Here is a 17,269-nt window from a genome sequence, read left to right as displayed (position 1 = left end):
TTTGGTGACAAGATGTCTGTAAATACACCACTGGAACTCAAGGCTAACCTGACCAAAATGTGTAGTGTAAGGTCCTTCAGCAGCTAGTAAGTGAGGCAGTAAGAAAGCGTGTGTGTGAAAAAAGGTAATTGAACTGCAGTGTTTGCATAAACTACGCATGTGTAGCAGTCATTGCAATTACATCCCACTACTCCTTAAGCTACAAGGCATTGCTGTGGGCTGCGTGTGGTTTTTTGGGGGGAGCCTGTATGGCAGTCATCTTCAGACCTCACTCCTGCTTCAGTACTTTTGCCTCTTTTTCATGCACACATAACACGATAACATTGAATGCATGTTACTTTTCTTCTACAGCTTATTGCAGTCCCTGTGGAAAAGCCTTTAAAACAATCTTGTAACAAGTGTGTTAGGGTACCGAACCTGATGACGGCTAAGCAAGTGGTGTGAGAACCATCCTGCAGGCTGGTTACAGACTTGCTCTTGTTATTGAAAATATTTGTTTAATTCTGAGGAGATGCATCAAAACTGGGTCAAAAATGCATTAAATGTCCTGGGCTGGAGGCTTTCCAAGCGTGTATAAACCAAATGCCTCTGCTTAGTACCAAACTCGCACATTCTTCTTGGATCTGCATCTCTAAACTTGTGCTTTTGTGTTCAGTGTGTTGCTATTTGAGTCAAAACCAGTATAGTTTTCAGCCCAGTGTCTGGAAATGAGTCGTAAAGCATTGGCATATGCTCCTGTGCGCTTTGACAACAGCAAGCCAGATACTGGTGTGAGACAACAAAAAGGCTTGCCATGGAAGCCCAATCAATGAACGAACTCATAAAGCTCAGGACTTAAGCCACTTCATGGATTAATGCCTCTAATTGAGGTTACAAATTAAGAGGTTTATGGAACATGTAACGTGCAACTAAGAAAGAAGAAAGCTGGTAGTGCTGCTTGCAGGTAACTGCTAACGTAGCACAGTTAATCTGAAAACTCTTCAACTCCTGGATGTTGATGTAGCTGTTCAGTGATGCTGACCCTGTGTAAGTACAGGAAACCTACCTTCGAGCTCCTTTATTAAGGACACATGAAATTAAAGACTAATCTGGTTTGTGAGTTGTCTTACTGTTTTACAAAGTAATTGGCATGGTTGTCTCTGACTTTTTTCTAAATCTTATCTCCCAGGTAAAATATCAGTACCTAATTTTTGTGGTTCTAGTTTCAGGGCCTGCCTTAGCCTGTAGTAATGCTGAGTTTCCTCGGATCCATTTTAGTAGCAAGTGATGCTTCAATACAGAACAAGTTTCTTCTCTTGCCTTTTGTAGGGCTGGGCTAACAGCACATTTCCACTCGCTGTGCAGCAGAGTGAAGCTGGCTAGTCTTGTCCTGTTACCGTGTATTAAGCTTGAACAAGCCGAGTATCTGTGGGTTTAGGCTGACTGCCACGCAGTTCTAGAGTGGAAAAAAGCAAGTCTTATACACATGCATTCTCTGCATTTGAACTGAAATTGCATGAGTGAATGGGTTTGGAAAGTGAAATCTTGAGGCTCAAGTGACATGTCGGATGCTATTGCAGTCTGTTACACAAATACCAACTTGAGATCACTTCGCATCAGTGTTTTATATTCAGGGAAACTTCTCCAGGTCTGGACATTATCTTGGTTGCTCCAACACCAAAGGTTGCCAACTGACACTGCTAAAATCTGAGTTTGTGACCTAAGGCTGCTGGTTTGAAGCAGTTGGAGCAATAGTCACGGAGCTTACTGATGCCAAAGTAGCTCTAGTCCAGTATGGGACCTTTCATACACAGCTTTGGCCTGGAGCGAGCTTTCAATGAAGTTCCACAAATCCCTCAATTAAGGGTTTTTTTCAGGAAATGAACAATCTTGACTGCACCAGTACCAACATTGCTACTTGAATTGATCTTAACTTGTAAATGGTCTCCTTTTCTTGATGGGTGTTAACATACCACTAAGGCTTTTCCACTTCTCTGCCATGAATAAGTACCTCTTCTGGAGGAGTTGTTCTAACTGTTGGTTTCAATTCCAGGTGGATAAACTGGATGCATCAGAGTCTTTGAGAAAGGAAGAGGAGCAAGCTACAGAAACACAACCTATTGTTTATGGTAATATTTTAGGTCATATGTTGTCAGTAACACATTTATCTTTTAAATCAATACCTCTCTAGATGTGTTTTGGTGGTCCTTCCCCACCCTGAAATGTTCTTCATATGAAATCAATACTAGAGAAAATAGTGCAGGGGCTGTACTAGAACTGTATTACTTCGATCTTGCCCAGTATGCTTTATTTTTATCGAGTATTTCTGTTCTATAACATATAGAACAGAATATATTATTCATAATATATTTAACTGTTCTGTCTTCCAGGTCAGCCCCAGCTAATGTTGACAGCAGGACCCAGCGTTGCAGTTCCTCCACAAGCACCTTTTGGCTATGGCTACACTGCGCCTCCATATGGGCAACCGCAGCCTGGCTTTGGGTACAGCATGTAAGGTGCAGCACAAGTCAGTTTGGAGCTAGCATATTTTCTTACTGAAACTCCACCGTCCCTCCCCGCTTTAACTCATACCAGGGAAAAAGCAAGAGTTCTGCCTCGTGTTCTTGTAACCTTTATTTCATGAAGGACTGTTTTTTCTAGCGCAAACTTTGAATCACTTATGTTAAATCTTTTTCACATTCCATGTCATTTAGACTTTACTTTAAAAGGGGAATAGTTTAAACAAGTTTGTTCAAGTGGGCTTTTGCAGGACTGCTTATTACCATTAAGTCTATTGTGAAGATTCTGATTTGCACTCTATAGTGTTAAACTCTAATACTGAATCTTAAGTTCATTGTATGTGAGCAGCTTACAGTATGTACTGTCTATTCTAAATGCATTTAAGTCTCACTGTATATTCGGAGAAAGCTAAAGTGAAGATACTTGTATTTGACCTTGCAAGACCGCTGACAAGAGACAACACTAATCAGCATATCCTACCCTGGTTGGATTGCATAGCTCTAAAAGAATTTAAAATGCGTACAGACAACCTTGCCTGACTTAAAATGAGTAAAAGTTTTTTCCTTAACCTATGCAGGTTTTTCCAGTTATGCATATAGAAAATGCTAGTGTCTTTTTGCTCACTCCATATGTAACAGATGACCTTATGTTGTGCTGTATCCTGTGCTTTTGTGGGACATTCCATTCAGGAACAGAGCACCATGATTCCAATCTGTGTATTTACTAACCCTGCCCTGAGGTTTGTGTATGTTGGATATTGTGGTGTTTTAGATCACTGTTTTGAGTGTACAGAAGAGAGAATTCAAGCATATTGCTGTTCAGTTTTGTTTGTGCAATTTGAAATTACTCAATTTAAAAATAAATTACTGGACTGTGGACATGCTGCATAGTGGTAGCTTCACTTTACTGTCTTCAAAAGGACCTTCAACCTCGAACCAAGTATTACAGTGCTAGTCGTTGGGGGCATACGAGTGCATACACCTCAAGGGTAGAAGGGGCCATTAGAACAGAAGCAATAGAGACCAGTAGTGGTGTCTTGCACTGAGGGGACAATACAAGAAAATATGTAATGCTTTTTCTATAGATAGATTATGCCAGATGGAAGAAAAGAGCACTTTTCAAGAGTTGGCTGCACTGTGGTCAACTACAGCATCTTTGCCCAGATGATACGTTAGGATCGTAGTAGGGTGTGTCAGTTAAATTGAGATTATGTTCTAGGTATGTAAGTTGCCTTAAATATATTTAGCTTCAAATAAAATTGACTTAAATGTTTCTCAATGAATACTGTCATATTTGAGTGCAATGAATGGTACAGCCCTGGCCCTAGTTGTGGTAGCTCCTGGCTAAGAGATGGAAGCTTCTCCAGCTATTCTCAGTGTCAGGTTCCAGCCCTGAGGCTGAATCCCCCTTGCTCAGCTTGAACTGAGGGATTCTGGCAGGTGAGCGTTACAGCAGGTCAGTGGGGAAGGGTAGTGGGTGTGAAGCTGGGGGGCCTGGGCAGCTGCAGGCTAGAGCTGGGATTGTTTATTCCTTGATGAATCGTGCTGGAGTAAGAAGAGATCTCCCAGGCCCTGCCTCTCACCTGCCTGTGGGCTTAGACCTTCCCTGGGCTGATGAGCAACTGGCCCAGGTAAGATCCCAATGGGATCCTGAGCAAAGCCGCTGCACAGAACTCCTGACTTGGTGCTCAATAGAATTCTCTCTCAAAAAAACAAACAAACAAAAAAACACCACGGCTTTGTTACAAAACTAAAAGTAATAGAAAATCCACCTAATTAGAAGCACAGGTAACCTGCCTTTTCCATTATTAGAGGTAAAAAGGAGCTCTAGGGGTAGAATCTCCATGATTTGGGTAGAATGTGAGTTGTGATCTGACCTCTGCCCAGTAACTTCTGTAGTTGAGTGCTTTCTTAAACCTATGAGGACCTATTAATCCTCAGTAAGATAGGAATTGAGTTTCTTCTTGTGTGACAAGCTATTTATACATGTGTGGGTAACTCCCTGTGTTAGCCAGATGGGAAATCCTGATGTGCTTAAATTCTTGTAAAGGCAGCAGCTCCACAGACCTCTCCAGAAAGGAGCATGGCTTACTTACATCTTCCCTTTATAAGTACTGAGCTGTAAGCCCTGTTTAACTTGTTCTGTCTCATGCATTTCATACCAGTTACAAGGTGTTGCATCAGTCATTGCCTCAGAAACCCTACACTAAGTTCACAGCAGCCATCTCCTGCTGTATGGGGCAATCCCTAACTGCTCTAGCAGCCCACCTATTGTGAATTACAAAATCAATCTAAAAAAAAATCTCATGCAAGGCAAAGGCAGAGGGGAACCTTCTATTTTTGGCATAAAACAACCTTCTCTAATGCTTGTATTCAGTCAATAAAGCAGACAAAGTGTTAATTCATCAACTGTACATGTCTTACAAATGCTTGATTCCTCCTACTTAGGGTAGTAAAATTCAGCTCTGCTTCTTGTAACTCTACCCAGCCTAGCATTTTCCTACCCACTTCAGGGTGCAATGCAGAAGCTAGAGAAACTCATGAACAGCATTACATTTTGCAAGTTTAATTTTTTTACAAAAGAAAATAATATTTTTACTGAGAGCATATGAAACAATCCCAAGTTTTGGATATCACTCCTCAGTACCAACGCACTGGCACTTCTTTGGGCCCCAGCTCAGAAGAGCTTTAGATGCCCGGACACTTTATCCACCACATCAGCCGGGCCCGGCCCGATGCCCAGCACCGTCTGCGAGCCGGGGGCGATCTGCGTGCGGCCGGCATCCCGCACCAAGCTGACGGTGAGGCCCAGGCGCCTGGCCTCGGCCAGCAGCTGCAGCAGCGTCTCCTCGTCGGGCGCCTTGAGCACCACCTTGGGCTGCCCGCTGTACTCCCACTGCTGCAGCACCTCGGGCGTCCTCCTCTGCGCCTGCTTGTAGGCAGCCACGGCGGCGTGGCAGCACTGCGCCGCCACCTTCCCCTTGCCCATCTTCAGGTCGTTCCGCACCACCAGCACCAGCTTGAACTCCCCGTCCTCCCCGGGCACCGTCGCCTCAGGTCCGGCTCCTCCGAGTGGCGCCGCCGCCGCTGCTGCCCGGGCCCGGGACTGCCTCAGGAGCCGGCCGCGGAGGCCCCAGCCGAGGCAGAGGCCGCACGCCACGCCCGCCACCAGCCCCAGCAGCCCCGCCTTGCTCAGCTGCTCCATGGCTGCACCGGGCGGCGGCTGCGGCTGCTGCTGGGCCGTGCTGCGGCTCCGCGGGGCGCCTGCAACGAGACCGGGGCCGTTAGAACCGTTAAAGCCGTTAAAACCGTTACAACCGTTAGGGCCGTTAGAACCGAGCGCTCCTCACCGCCGCCGCCGCCGCCGCCTCCACGCTGCCACCAGGCCGCGCCGCCGTCGCCAGGAAGTGACGCCAGCACGCCGAAGGGGGCGGGGCTCCGCCGGCCGCGGAGAGCGCCCGAGAGAAGGGGAAAGAGCGGGCGGCGCGGTGCGGTGCGGAGGAAGTGACGTCAGCGGGGCGGGAGGGCTCCGCCTCCCACTTCCGGGTTGGCCCGGGCCCAGCGGGAGCAGCCGGGGCGCAGCGCGGTGAGTGCGGGAGGGGACGGGGGGGGGAGGGGGGCACCGCGGGGCCGCTCGGAGCCCCCGGAGCGCCTCAGGCCGCGGAGAAGCCGCCCCCGCTGCCCTCAGCCCGCTACCGGCCGCGGCTCCCCCCTCAGGCCGGCCCCGGGCCCCGCGGTTGCCATGGCAACGGCCCCGGGCCCGGCCGCTGAGGGGCTGTGAGGGGAGGGGGGGAGGGGCGGGAGCTGCCCCAAGGCACCGGGGGGGCCCCGCGGCCCCTCCTGAGGGGAGCGAAGCGGCTGAACGGAGCCGGTGCCCGGGCTCTGCGTGGTGCTGCCGGGCACCTCCGCAACGCCCCGGGGCAGCCGGCGCCGCTTTTGCAGCCTTGGGGTTTTGGGGGCGTTTCGGGGAGCCGAGGGGGTGAGGTGGGGGGGGGGCTGCTCGCTGCAGTGCTGCAAAGCCGGGTTATCCCCTCACAGCCCCCCGAGAAGCGCCTCAGCTTCGGTACCGGTTCGCTCCTGCCGTTTTTTTCTGTGCTGTGAGTGCTGGTGCCCACCAAGGAGCGGGTACCCGGGCGTTGTTACCCCTGAGCTGGGGAGCTGTGAGGTTGCTCCTTTATTCCTTGGAGCGTACCAAAGGGTTTTGATAACATCAGCCTGCCCTTATTTCTGCAGCACGGGATGGACTCTTTATTGTTATTATTTCTCGTTGCTAATAGGCGATAGTTGCACTGATTGCTTCACCCCGTGCTTTCGGATGAGTGTTTGAAATAGCACGTTTATAGTTGTGCAACGGGAGGGTAGCACTGCTTGTTGAGTTGAGCACCGTGCCCTACTTAGCAGGTGGAATCAGTGGTGCTGGGGATTTCTGGGGGAAGGCGGAGGAGGGGGCTTGGGAGCTTTGAAGTGGGAAGTGGCACTGAGAAAGGGGAGGGTGCTGGAAGCGGTGCCAGACTTTGGCTGGGAAGTCTGCGCTGTTTCCACTTCAAAGAGTCTTTTCCTGGGGTTGTCTTTGAATAGCCTTGGAATCTGTCATAACTGTCTGACTGTGTCCTGTGAATACCCATTGTTAGAATGTTAATGCATGCTTTGGGACTTCCTTTTATTTCTTAATAACTTCTGTTTCTAAAACAAACCCAAACCTACTACGCTTCAGGAGCAATAGTTAGAGCAGAGCAGGTTTTTTTCCGGCAGAGTTGTGACGAGAAGCCATCACCTTTGGTTAGACCTTTACCTTCAGTGCCATGCGGAGACGTGTGAGCTGGCTGGACTTTGCCATCTCAGGGGGATGAAGGGCACAGCCTTGAGGCTGTTGCAACACCAAGCAGGGGACACGGGACAGCACCTGGCTGGGTTTGGTGTCACGCTGACCTGACAGACCCAGGGGACAGTAAGATATGAGGCAGGCAGCCTCGTGTGCTATGAATTTGTTGAAAAAATGTTCTCACCTTCAGAGCACAGCACCCAGGCTGAGGGCTGCGTCCACCCTCTGCCAAGGCATTAACGTGCACGGATTTCCCTATAGCCCTCAAACCGAGGATGTGAAAGACACCGTGGTAGCTTAGTCACCTGAATATTAAGTCTTGTTCTGTCCCTGTTAGGGGAGCCGCCCCATTCCCTAAGCTGCCATCTGCCCCCCAGCCCCGCTGCTGCCAACCTGCACAAGGAGCAAGGAGCTCAGACCCAGCCTGTGCCCTCCCCTGGGGCACGACGTGCTGTGCTGACAGTGCTCATGTTCCCAGTTCTGTAGTTTCCTTTCTTATTTAAGGAGTTTCTTTGAACTTTCTGCAAGAACTCTCTGTGAAGACCTGGACAACCTGAATTTTGGCTTTCCTACCATCTTCATGCCTTTTCACCTATGCACCGTGTGATGACTTTATTATACTCGCTGATTCTAGTGCTGGATCTACACAGGCAGCCGTCAGTGTTCGTGGTTCACTGGAGAGCAGTTTGATAAATGCAGCTGTAACAGCAGAATCACAACTTCGCTTAGCCCCAAAAGAAAAAGCGTGGCATCCCTGAAGCTCGTGTGACAACATTAATCCGTGCTTTCCTAAGAGATGCTCCAAAGTCTTTTTGGAAAAACAGAAATTTTAGCTTTAAATTGTAAAATGACTTTGTTTTCGAAACCTTCATCTGGTTAGGAGTTGGAAAATAGGTCTGGTGCACAGGGGCATAACCCACAAAATGCAAACCTGTGGTCTTTAACTGAATTGGTTGTCCTTGCCTTTGAGGGCTTAAACTACTTTAGTTAGAAAAACATTTTTAGAATGGGAATAAATGCACTCATAGGAAAGTAGCCCGTAATAGCTACGTCTGTAGAGATTTTGACCATCTTTCAGATGTGTCCTAATTTATTTTAATTGAATGCTTCCCCTGAGTGCTAAAGGACTGGAAAAATAAAGCAGGTACTTCTTATATTTTCTGTGGCTTTAGGAAAGTTATTAACCTTCAAGTCAGGGACCCTGGCAGCCCTGTATCACATGGTGAGCAGCGTTACCTTACTCTGTAGGGACAGAAGGTTTGGAAGAGCACTCACTTTGGTCTTGAGTGCCTGCAAAGCTAAGGACGACGTCTGTTCTGCTGGCTTTGAATCCAGAAGACGTGGTGAAGAGTGGCGCAGTGTCACGGAGCTGCAGGGGTACGTAACGCTTCGCTTCGGGACTGGTCTCGTCCTTTATCTGAACGTGTTCTTGTGCAGGCAGTCGTTGAGGTCCGAAGGAGGTCAGTTCTGAAGGAGGGTGCTCTCAAAACCTTTACTGGCTGAGGAGCAGTGAGCTTACTCCCTGTGTAAATTGTTGAGCATCCGATCTCTGAAACAAAACCGTGCTGCAGATGTGTAAAGCTGTGTGGCTTAGTGCAGTTAGTTACACCTCTGAAGGTTCAGCTTTTGTTCTCTTTATTGTGACTGAAAAGCAGCGACACAACGCGGGGAGCTCCAGCAGCCTCCCCAGGACTTCAGATAGAAGAGACTTGTCCTTTCCTGTGGTCACGGCGTGCAGAAGCATCAGTTCCCATGTTCCAAGTGTTCCAGTGTTCCTGTGTTCCAAGCTCGTTACGCTTTGTTCGCTTCGGCTGCGAAGTGCCAGTCGCAGTCGTGAGGAGCCCTTTTTGTTGGTCCATTTACGTTTTGACTGGCAATAATTGTCTTTTTGTACTTAATGTTATGGATTGCACTGCAGCTGAATAATGGCTTGTGGGCTGTTTGTTCAGCCCCACAAAGAAGTTCTTGTCTGAGCACAGCTCTAGCAGATGATCTAAGCGACTCTGATATCAAAACTGTTCGAAGTTGTTTTCCTCTCTCCTTTAATAGTTCATTTGTATGTTTGCTGCTAACTACTCAGCAGACTTGGGAATTTCGTTTTGGATCTAGGCCGTGTGGCTGTTAGGGTTGATAAGACGCGGGGGCTGTTTAACAGCTGGGATTTCATTTTCTTCGGGCTCTCACAGATTTGTTATAGACCTGAGGATGTGGACGTGGTCACTGAAGGGTAACTCCGTTTTGGCTCACTTTCCTGCTCCAGTTGATCTCCACATGGAGACATTGGTGCAGGACTGGTGGTTCTGATAGGTGCCAAATGGATCAGGGGGCAAACTTCCCGGCTGCACACCCTCCTGTTCCTTATGCTAGGATGCTCTTTAGGCTTTGGTAAACTGAGAAGTTCTTTCTGAACCCAGCAGGCGGCTGGTTTCCCAATCACAGCCCTGCCAAACTTGCCCTGTGGTAGGTCCCAGATCTCCCAGCCAACTCTGTTCTTCAATCTGAGTCCTCAGAGCACCCCTGCAGGGTGCCCGAACTTTGGGAACTTCTTAATGAGTATACGCCCTACCCCAGTGTGCAGGGGGGTTATTTATCTTTGTTGTAAATACTGGTTTGTGCACTCGAGGTAGTGCCAGGCAAAGGTAATCCCAGACTGATGCCTTTCCGAGCAGACAGGGTGAAACTGGCTCTGTGAGCTGAGGTTGGGAAAGCTGTGATACGCGTGTCGATACGTGTGCATGAATGCATCGGGAACCCCAGAGACCGCTGGCTCTGAGTGTCAGTAAGGCATTTAACAGGCTGGGGTGGATGCAGCTCGTGGGGATGAGGTGTTGTGCACAGCCGAGACTTGAGCATCGGGCATGGGCAGCGCTTTGTGTCACCCCAAATTAACTTCCTCGAAATGTAGTTAAGCGAAGTGCAGAGAACAAACCAATTGGCGCTTCAGTTTTGAAGGCTAAATCTAAGGGGGAAAAAAAGATGAATTTCAAAATTAGGAGCGTGTGTCTTCCACTGAAATTTTTTAATGGGTGTTTATGTATACACCAACAAAATGAGACCAACGTTTCCTGAACCAGAAGGGATTTTTTTTGTGTGTGTGGCTTGGTGTAGAATGGCTTCCTAGGAAAACTTGCAACTGCAGGCGTCCAATTTCAATTTTCAAGTGCAGTCACCAGAAAGAAGGTGCTCCACTATTTTCAGGGCCTGACTGTCCTGCGGAAACTGGGAGGTGGTGAAATGTTTGATCCTTGTGTCACTGGAGCGACTGGCCTGGTGTCCTCAGCTGGGTGCTGGTTGAACTCCTCTGCCTTCCAGCATCAGGCTGCTGCCGTAAGCCTGGCCTGAGGGGAGAGGTTTGTGTTTCTGTGGTAGCAGTTCAGAGCAAAGCTTCAGCTGCGAGTGACTGCAGAAGGATGCTGTGGAGCTCTCTCTGTAGCAGGTCAGTCCTCGTTGTCCTTGGCTGAGCCCTTCAGCGTTCTTCAGAGGCAAACCTCTGCAAGGCTGTGCCCTCAATTCCCCTGGTGGTTTGGGTTTTCTGGGGCCCAGGTTTCAATGAATAAAAACTGTAACGTGCCAAGAGGTTAGTTCCTACTAGTTTGCGGTTAATTCCTACTAGTTTACTGAACTAGCCACATTTATATTTGTGCTCATTTCAGAAAGAAGCTGGTGGAGGAAGTACTGCTTCCTCAGACCTCGATGCTGTTTGACCATTGGGTTTTAAGTAAAACCTCTTTAATAACCACAGCTAGCAATTTTATCTGTAGTCTGTTTTATTGTATTAAGCCCGAGGATCAGACATGTGTTCTACTAAACAGGTATAAAATTAATTTGTGATACCCTGGAACTACGAAACAAACAGTATCTTAAATCTTCTAACATTTCATTAAAAAAAAAAAAAAGACAAAATGATTGCAGTGTGAATCAAAGCGGAGATCTCGCTCCTGTTTACCAAACCTGAATTGCGGCTTGGCTCTTAAGCCTGACATAAATCAAAGGGGAACTATTTTTGCCATCAAATTTTAATTTCCTGCAGTAGACAGTTTTATATAACCTGTCATTTGGATATTGTACTACTTCCCAGCAAAAGCAGCATATCAAAAACTGTAAATCAGGTTTGCTTATGGGGAGAAATACAACGCCAACGGCATGCTTTAGCTTTGCGGGACTCTTTTTTTGAAAATAAAATTCCAGAAACTGTTTTAAGATTCAAGGGGTTTTTAAAGCAAAGGGTTGACTGGCTGCTTCTTATGTTTGATTGCATAAGAATTGTCAGCTGGTCAGGTCTTTTTCTTTTTTTTCTTTTTGGGAGGGAAAGTCTTGCAACATTCTGCTTCATGCTGGCTTCCAGTTGCCGCACTATTTACTCTCCTGGACAAGGAAAACCACAGCAGCTCTTTGGGTTTTTGAGGCTGATCTCAACAAAGAGAGGCTGAACTAGCAGAGAGAGCATACACTTTTCAAAAAAGCTTTCCTTTCCAGAGTTGCAGAGCTTTCCTTTCCTGTTTTAGTTATTACACTGTACACCATGAGATGGAATTCTGTTTCTTACCATACTGAGGGGTACTTTCTTAGAATGGGAAGGTTTTGAGGTCTAGTTGCATACAACGTGGGATCTTGCTGCCAGGATAGATGCTTTTTGGTACGGGAATCAAATCTTAAGCTTCTCTTTTGGGGTTGAACTGAAGCTTGTGCGAAGTTCTGCTCCTTGTGGAGCCCAGGCAGTGGGCTGATTAATGGAAGGGATTGTTTAATGAGCTTTTCTTCAGTTAGAGAAGTGAGGGAGTTGTGTCGTTAAAATGAAAAAAAATCTGATTTCTGTGGGTGGAAATGTTTTAAACTTTGTCATTGTGGGAATGGAAACACTTTCTCCTTTTTTAACGGCGCGATGCAAGGTAACTGTGATTTGGAGAACTCCTGGGTGGTTGTATGCATCTTTTGACTACAGAGTAAATGGAATCTTTGTAACCAGAAATAGAGACATTGTGTTTTTTGGTTTTGTTTTGCTCTTAGATCCCCCGTACGTGATTGATCTATGAAATGGCAGAGAATGGAACAGATTGTGACCAGAGACGCACAGGAATGATCAAAGAACAGCACAATGGAAACTTCGCAGGTAGGTGGAAAACGACTTCATGTTCTCAGCTGGTCAACCTGGTGTGTAAAATGGCCAACACAATGCTCAGAAGGAGTCTGTTGGTGCACTTCGTGCCCAGATAATGCAAGGAGAGAAGTCTGAATCAATATTGGAAACTTAATCACCTCTAAATCTGAAATCAAAAGAACCTGTGTAATGTAAAGCCAGGGAATAGCTTTATGCTGTGTATTTCCATTCAGCTTCTCTCAATTTTTTTCCTTCTGCATTCCTATTCTGTAGCTTACACACATATGAGCCCTGTAAAGCTGACTCGGGTACTAATAGGAGCTGGGAGCTGAAAAGCTGAACGATGCTGACAAACATGTGGCTGTGAAAGTCAGGCTACACAGCCCCACCCTTTGGCTCTGAAGAGTTAGTACTTGATTATAATCTCCAGGAGAGTTCTGCTTTGGGAGAAATCCAGTGTGTGTTTTTTTAGTCTCCCAATTTCTACTGTTTCTATTGACACTTAGCTTCACTGTAGCTTATCATTTTTCAATGATAAATTACTGGAAAGACAGTTAACTACTTCATCTCCTGCCTTGCCTTTGTTTTTCCTACAGGTATGTCCAAAGTAGGCTCATGTTTAGAATTCATGCAAAAAAAATAAATTCTGAGAATATTTCATGAAGATCTTTGTGTCACCGAATTATCTGTGCTGTATGGTTTAATTATCATCTTAGTTTGCTTCCTGTCAGCCTTGAATGTGCCAGTTCCATATTTAATTAAGTTTTGTAACCAAGTGATTTCTCAAGTTGTACACAGTCTTACGCCATCGTCTTTGATGACCTTTACTAAGAACATACAAAGTAATTAAAAAAAAAAACAACAACAAGGTTGAAGCATTTTTATTAGATGTATGAAGTGGAAAAAGTGGAGAACAAAGATTCTTGAAGCAAGGAACGTGGCAGGATTTACAGAAGCGTATGCCTGTATGCATGGAACAAATCTAAGCCTTTTACTTCACTGGGACTTTACTCTGAGGGAATGTAGATGTTATCCAGTACTTGCAATTGCAGGCTTTCTATTAGTTCATCTAAAACAACTGATGCTTTTAGAGGTAAAGAATACAGCTAAAGAAAATTAAATAGGCAATGTGACTAATGAGGTATGTGATTTTGATGTAGATACCAACGTCTGATAAGGCAGCATGTTTGAATTACTGAAATAAAACATCTTGGGTTACAATGTGATAGGGATTCAGATTAGATTCACTTTCTATATGTAACATTTTTATCCTAATTTAAAATTTGAATAGTATTTGGATAAAAGTTAGTTTTCTGTATTTTCCCAATGTTTCATGCTTTTTTCTCTAATTTCAGAATTCATTTTCTTTAAAAGTGTTAAAATTATTGCCACTCCATAGCCTGACAGCCTTTGAACAAAGCATCCTCATCCAAAAATAACTAAGGATTTTTATTAATCCTGACTATATTGTGAGCACAAAATAACACATGTTTATTAGAAGATCATTTTTTCTATACTTGTACAGCAGTGCACAGTAACTGCTGTTGTAGTCGTAGTGTCGGGCACTGCAATATAACCGAATTATTGCGGTTAAAAGCAACAAAAAGTGTAGTATCAGCGAAGGGCTGTGGTCTGCAGGCAGGCCCTTCTCAAGGGAGCACTTCCTGTCTCGTGGACTCATTTTGGAGAAGCTGAGCAGGGTGGCACGGCTTAACGTAGCCTGAGCCCTCTGACTGGGAGGAGAGATACCGTTATCCAGTTACACGGGGACTGAAGTGTGTGGAAAGCACACGTAATCCAATCTAGTTCGATTGGAGACGTCTGAGAATAGCTTTGGAAGAGAACCAAATTCAGAAGTTCAAAGTGAAATGTGGTCCCTGTACTGGGCAATAGAGACATATTTGACCTGTTGGATTCGCTGATTTATAGCTAATAGTGCAGTACTTTGCATAAATGCTAATATATTTAACAGACTTTGCACCCTGAGCCAGTTCTTGAATGACTGTCAGCTATGTGGAGGAAAAAAGCCACCGTGTTTCCTTTGCTGGAGGTCACCAGATTTCCGATGCCCTTGGAGCAAATGCTTTGTGATAAGTGGAAAAGATGACTGGGAGCCCAACAAAAAATAATCGGTATATTTTTGGGTGGGATGGAATTTGAACCGTCAGCCTGTGGTTTTATATTTCTGTTGCTTTTGCTTTGCAGACTCCTCTTTGTTGGGTGAACGGAAGCGAAGGGACCGAGAAGAGAGGTTGAATATTGTCCTATGGAGACAACCGCTTGTTACCTTGCAGTATTTTTTCCTGGAAACACTAATAAACTTGAAGGAATGGACCATAAAGTAAAGATACTTTCTTTAACTTCTACTAAGCATTCTGGGGAAACCCATGCTCTGATTCAGTAGGTCATTCTGACATCTCACTTTTCCTGATGATTCACTACTTTAAAATTCTTCTTCTAGAAAACATATTTATTTTTGTCCCTTAAAGGTGGCTACTGGAACATACCACGCTTCCAGCTGTGTACCCAGACCTTCTGCCTAAATTGCATAAGTGTAAATACAGTAAGGTCTCGATGGAAGAGAATTGCCAACTTCCTTCTTGAAGAGTTGAATATGCCAATTTGAAAGAATGGGACAGTGTTTAGGGATCCTGAAGGCAAGAGATATTGTACTTAAGACTGCAGTGTTAAGTACTGATCTTTTAATACATGTGTTAGTATCACTTAATGATCTTCAAATAACTCAGCTAGGGCAGGGTTCAGGGTTACGTGGGATTTACAGTGATGTTTATGACACCCTATTAGAGAACTGCTTCTAAGATAGTGGTCCCTTTCACAGCAGGAAATTATTTATTGAAGCACTTTCCCTAAGCATCATTTACACCCTGGATAAAATGGGCTTTTATTCTAGTTAGGACTGCTACTTGCAATTGCCTAACATCTACTAATGCTGAAATGCATAGCTATTTCTTAATGCTCTAGCCTTGGGAGGTTCTGGAGTATCAAAAGGCAAACATGAATAAAATTGGCAACCGAAAAAGCCAAGAGTAGGAACCACCTAGTGCTTGTGTTGGTAACTGGAATCTTTGTTTGGGATTGTCTTTACAATCACCTTCCCAGTCAGAAGACAGGATCTAATAGCACCTTCCCTGGTTCTAGCTGTTGGGCTGCTCCTTTGGGGAGTGAGCTGAGATTGGTGATAACGGGCTATGTCCACTGACTCTTCTGGGCTAGGTTTGAGGTGCTGACACACAAGATATGTTGAGACAAGCTTCTATTTTCCTTTTTAATGTTCTGGAATGAGAAGTAGCAGATTTAGATAGTGTAGTCTTAATCCCCATGTGCTTCTCTCACCCAAAATAATCTAACCCTAAAGTTTAGTTGTTTTATGTACATGCTTTCAGCTATCATTGGAAATATTCTTTGAAAACTGCCTTCTCAGATTTTAACATTGCTTGGAGATTGTCAGAAACAACTACTTACTTAAGCACAGCAGAAATAACATTTGAGGTGTTACTTTAATCTACTGCTTGGCTTCCTAGATACAAAAGTTTGTTACAGATAGCATTTGCATCTTCAGTTGTACATCAGCAGCACATCTATGTTGTGTGCCACTGTACAACACAGAACTTCACAGCCACAGCTATGCTGTGTAAATTGACAATGTCTTTACAGAAAATAACGACTAGATTCTAAGCTATGAAGATGACCTCAGGTTGACACTTAATGTTTTCCTGTGTTCCATTTAAGTAAACTGGGATTTAAATGACAGTCGCTTGGAAATCCAATTCTTGTACTGATACAAGCAGCAGCACAAATGTTTTACAATTACAAGAAGATTAAAGGAACTTTTTTTCAGCCTGCTTAATATGAAACATTTGCTACTATTTTGCTGTATTACACTTCCCGTATTTCAATCTTTCCTTCTGCTTATTTAAATAGATGAATTACGTTTATTTCACTATTTCATGTCAGTGATTTTTAAGTGATGCTAGCACTTCCTTTTCGTTATAGCATTAGATGACAGTGTAATAGTGTTTCCCAGAAAATAATAAATATATTCTTTAATCAGCTGTGTGTGGCCACGTATGTGTGAAGCAGTATTATTGTAACCTTACAGAATTAGGCAGGTGCAAGAGTAACTGTATATCATAAAAATGCTTTTTTCCCTTTACCTGTAGTAGCTTCCTAATGCTTCATAATTAGTAAAAATGTATGTATTAAAGTTTGAGCTGTAACAAGAGGTACTAACTTCAGCAGATTAAGGGAACCAAAATAATGTTGAGGTTTGCTCATTTTACTGTCACTGTGGCTCTACCCACCAGCACAGTTTGGAATCAGCACTTCTGTTACCCACCCACAGATCATCCCCTGCACAGGGCTGGTGCCTGCTTTGCACTTGGCTTAACCACGAACGTTCTTGGTGGTCCTGTATTTGAAACTCTCTTAGCTGCAGAAGCTGAATGTTGGCTTTTAGATTGTTTGCTTTCAGCAAGTTACTGCCTTTTACTTGCCTTTTTTTCTGAACTTGGCATCTGAACTTGGTTCTCATCTGACAGTGAACTAGAGATTTTTCTGTAAAGATTAAAGGCTCCCCAGCTATTTCTTGGGAGGTTTACATTTTTATAACAGTGAACTTCTCAGCTGTCATTTTGCCTACTGACTACATCCACACAGACCCACTCTACAGGGATAACTTAAGTTACTTTGAAATGCATGCTAAATTATGAAAAACACTAATCACCATTTGTCTTTTAAGATTGTGGCATCGACGAAGTATCCTGGTGGCTTTTCTACTGATGCTTGCAGTGCTTACAGCTACGTATTATGTTGAAGGAAGACATCAACAGG

At 45.0% G+C, this 17,269-nt stretch overlaps 3 protein-coding genes across 7 annotated transcripts in view; 2 read left to right on the top strand and 1 right to left on the bottom strand.

The window, feature by feature from the left end:
• CLTC (clathrin heavy chain) overlaps positions 1-3,377 on the top strand; it is a 29,836-nt gene extending 26,459 nt beyond the window's left edge. For both annotated transcript variants that reach the window (XM_027471785.3, XM_027471786.3), the window contains 2 exons: positions 2,033-2,108; positions 2,370-3,377. In XM_027471785.3, coding sequence (XP_027327586.1) covers positions 2,033-2,108; positions 2,370-2,494 — 201 coding nt within the window. In that variant the 3' untranslated portion in view covers positions 2,495-3,377. The remainder of the gene's footprint in view (positions 1-2,032; positions 2,109-2,369) is intronic.
• Positions 3,378-5,048: 1,671 nt separating this feature from the next.
• On the bottom strand, positions 5,049-5,986 carry PTRH2 (peptidyl-tRNA hydrolase 2). 2 transcript variants are annotated; one of them, XM_038165787.2, is made up of 2 exons: positions 5,855-5,986; positions 5,049-5,762 (listed from the first exon to the last, which is right to left on the bottom strand). In XM_038165787.2, exon 2 carries the CDS (start codon positions 5,701-5,703, stop codon positions 5,176-5,178), a length of 528 nt encoding a protein of 175 aa, XP_038021715.1. In that variant the 5' UTR covers positions 5,704-5,762; positions 5,855-5,986; the 3' UTR covers positions 5,049-5,175. The 2 variants fall into 2 exon arrangements, with proteins under 2 accessions (XP_038021715.1, XP_027327598.1); XM_027471797.3 differs by having other exon boundaries at positions 5,849-5,983.
• Positions 5,935-17,269, top strand: part of VMP1 (vacuole membrane protein 1) — a 64,472-nt gene continuing 53,137 nt past the window's right edge. The window contains exons 1-5 of one of the 3 annotated variants that reach the window (XM_072026229.1): positions 5,935-6,084; positions 8,569-8,697; positions 12,328-12,430; positions 14,624-14,759; positions 17,178-17,268. In XM_072026229.1, coding sequence (XP_071882330.1) covers positions 12,355-12,430; positions 14,624-14,759; positions 17,178-17,268 — 303 coding nt within the window. In that variant the 5' untranslated portion in view covers positions 5,935-6,084; positions 8,569-8,697; positions 12,328-12,354. Of the gene's footprint in view, positions 6,085-8,568; positions 8,698-10,732; positions 10,757-12,327; positions 12,431-14,623; positions 14,760-17,177; position 17,269 lie in introns of those variants that run through there. The other 2 variants (XM_027471793.3, XM_072026230.1) reach the window with 2 other exon arrangements.

This window comes from Anas platyrhynchos, chromosome 20, assembly GCF_047663525.1.
Source record: "Anas platyrhynchos isolate ZD024472 breed Pekin duck chromosome 20, IASCAAS_PekinDuck_T2T, whole genome shotgun sequence".
NCBI classification, from domain to species: Eukaryota; Metazoa; Chordata; class Aves; order Anseriformes; family Anatidae; genus Anas; species Anas platyrhynchos.
The sequence above is the reverse complement of the archived record's forward strand: the minus strand, read 5'-3'. Positions and strand labels throughout refer to the sequence as shown.

Coding starts and splice junctions, on each gene's coding strand:
- PTRH2 (XM_038165787.2), bottom strand. CDS start 5,703: ATGGAGCAGCTGAGCAAGGCGGGGCTGCTGGGGCTGGTGGCGGGCGTG.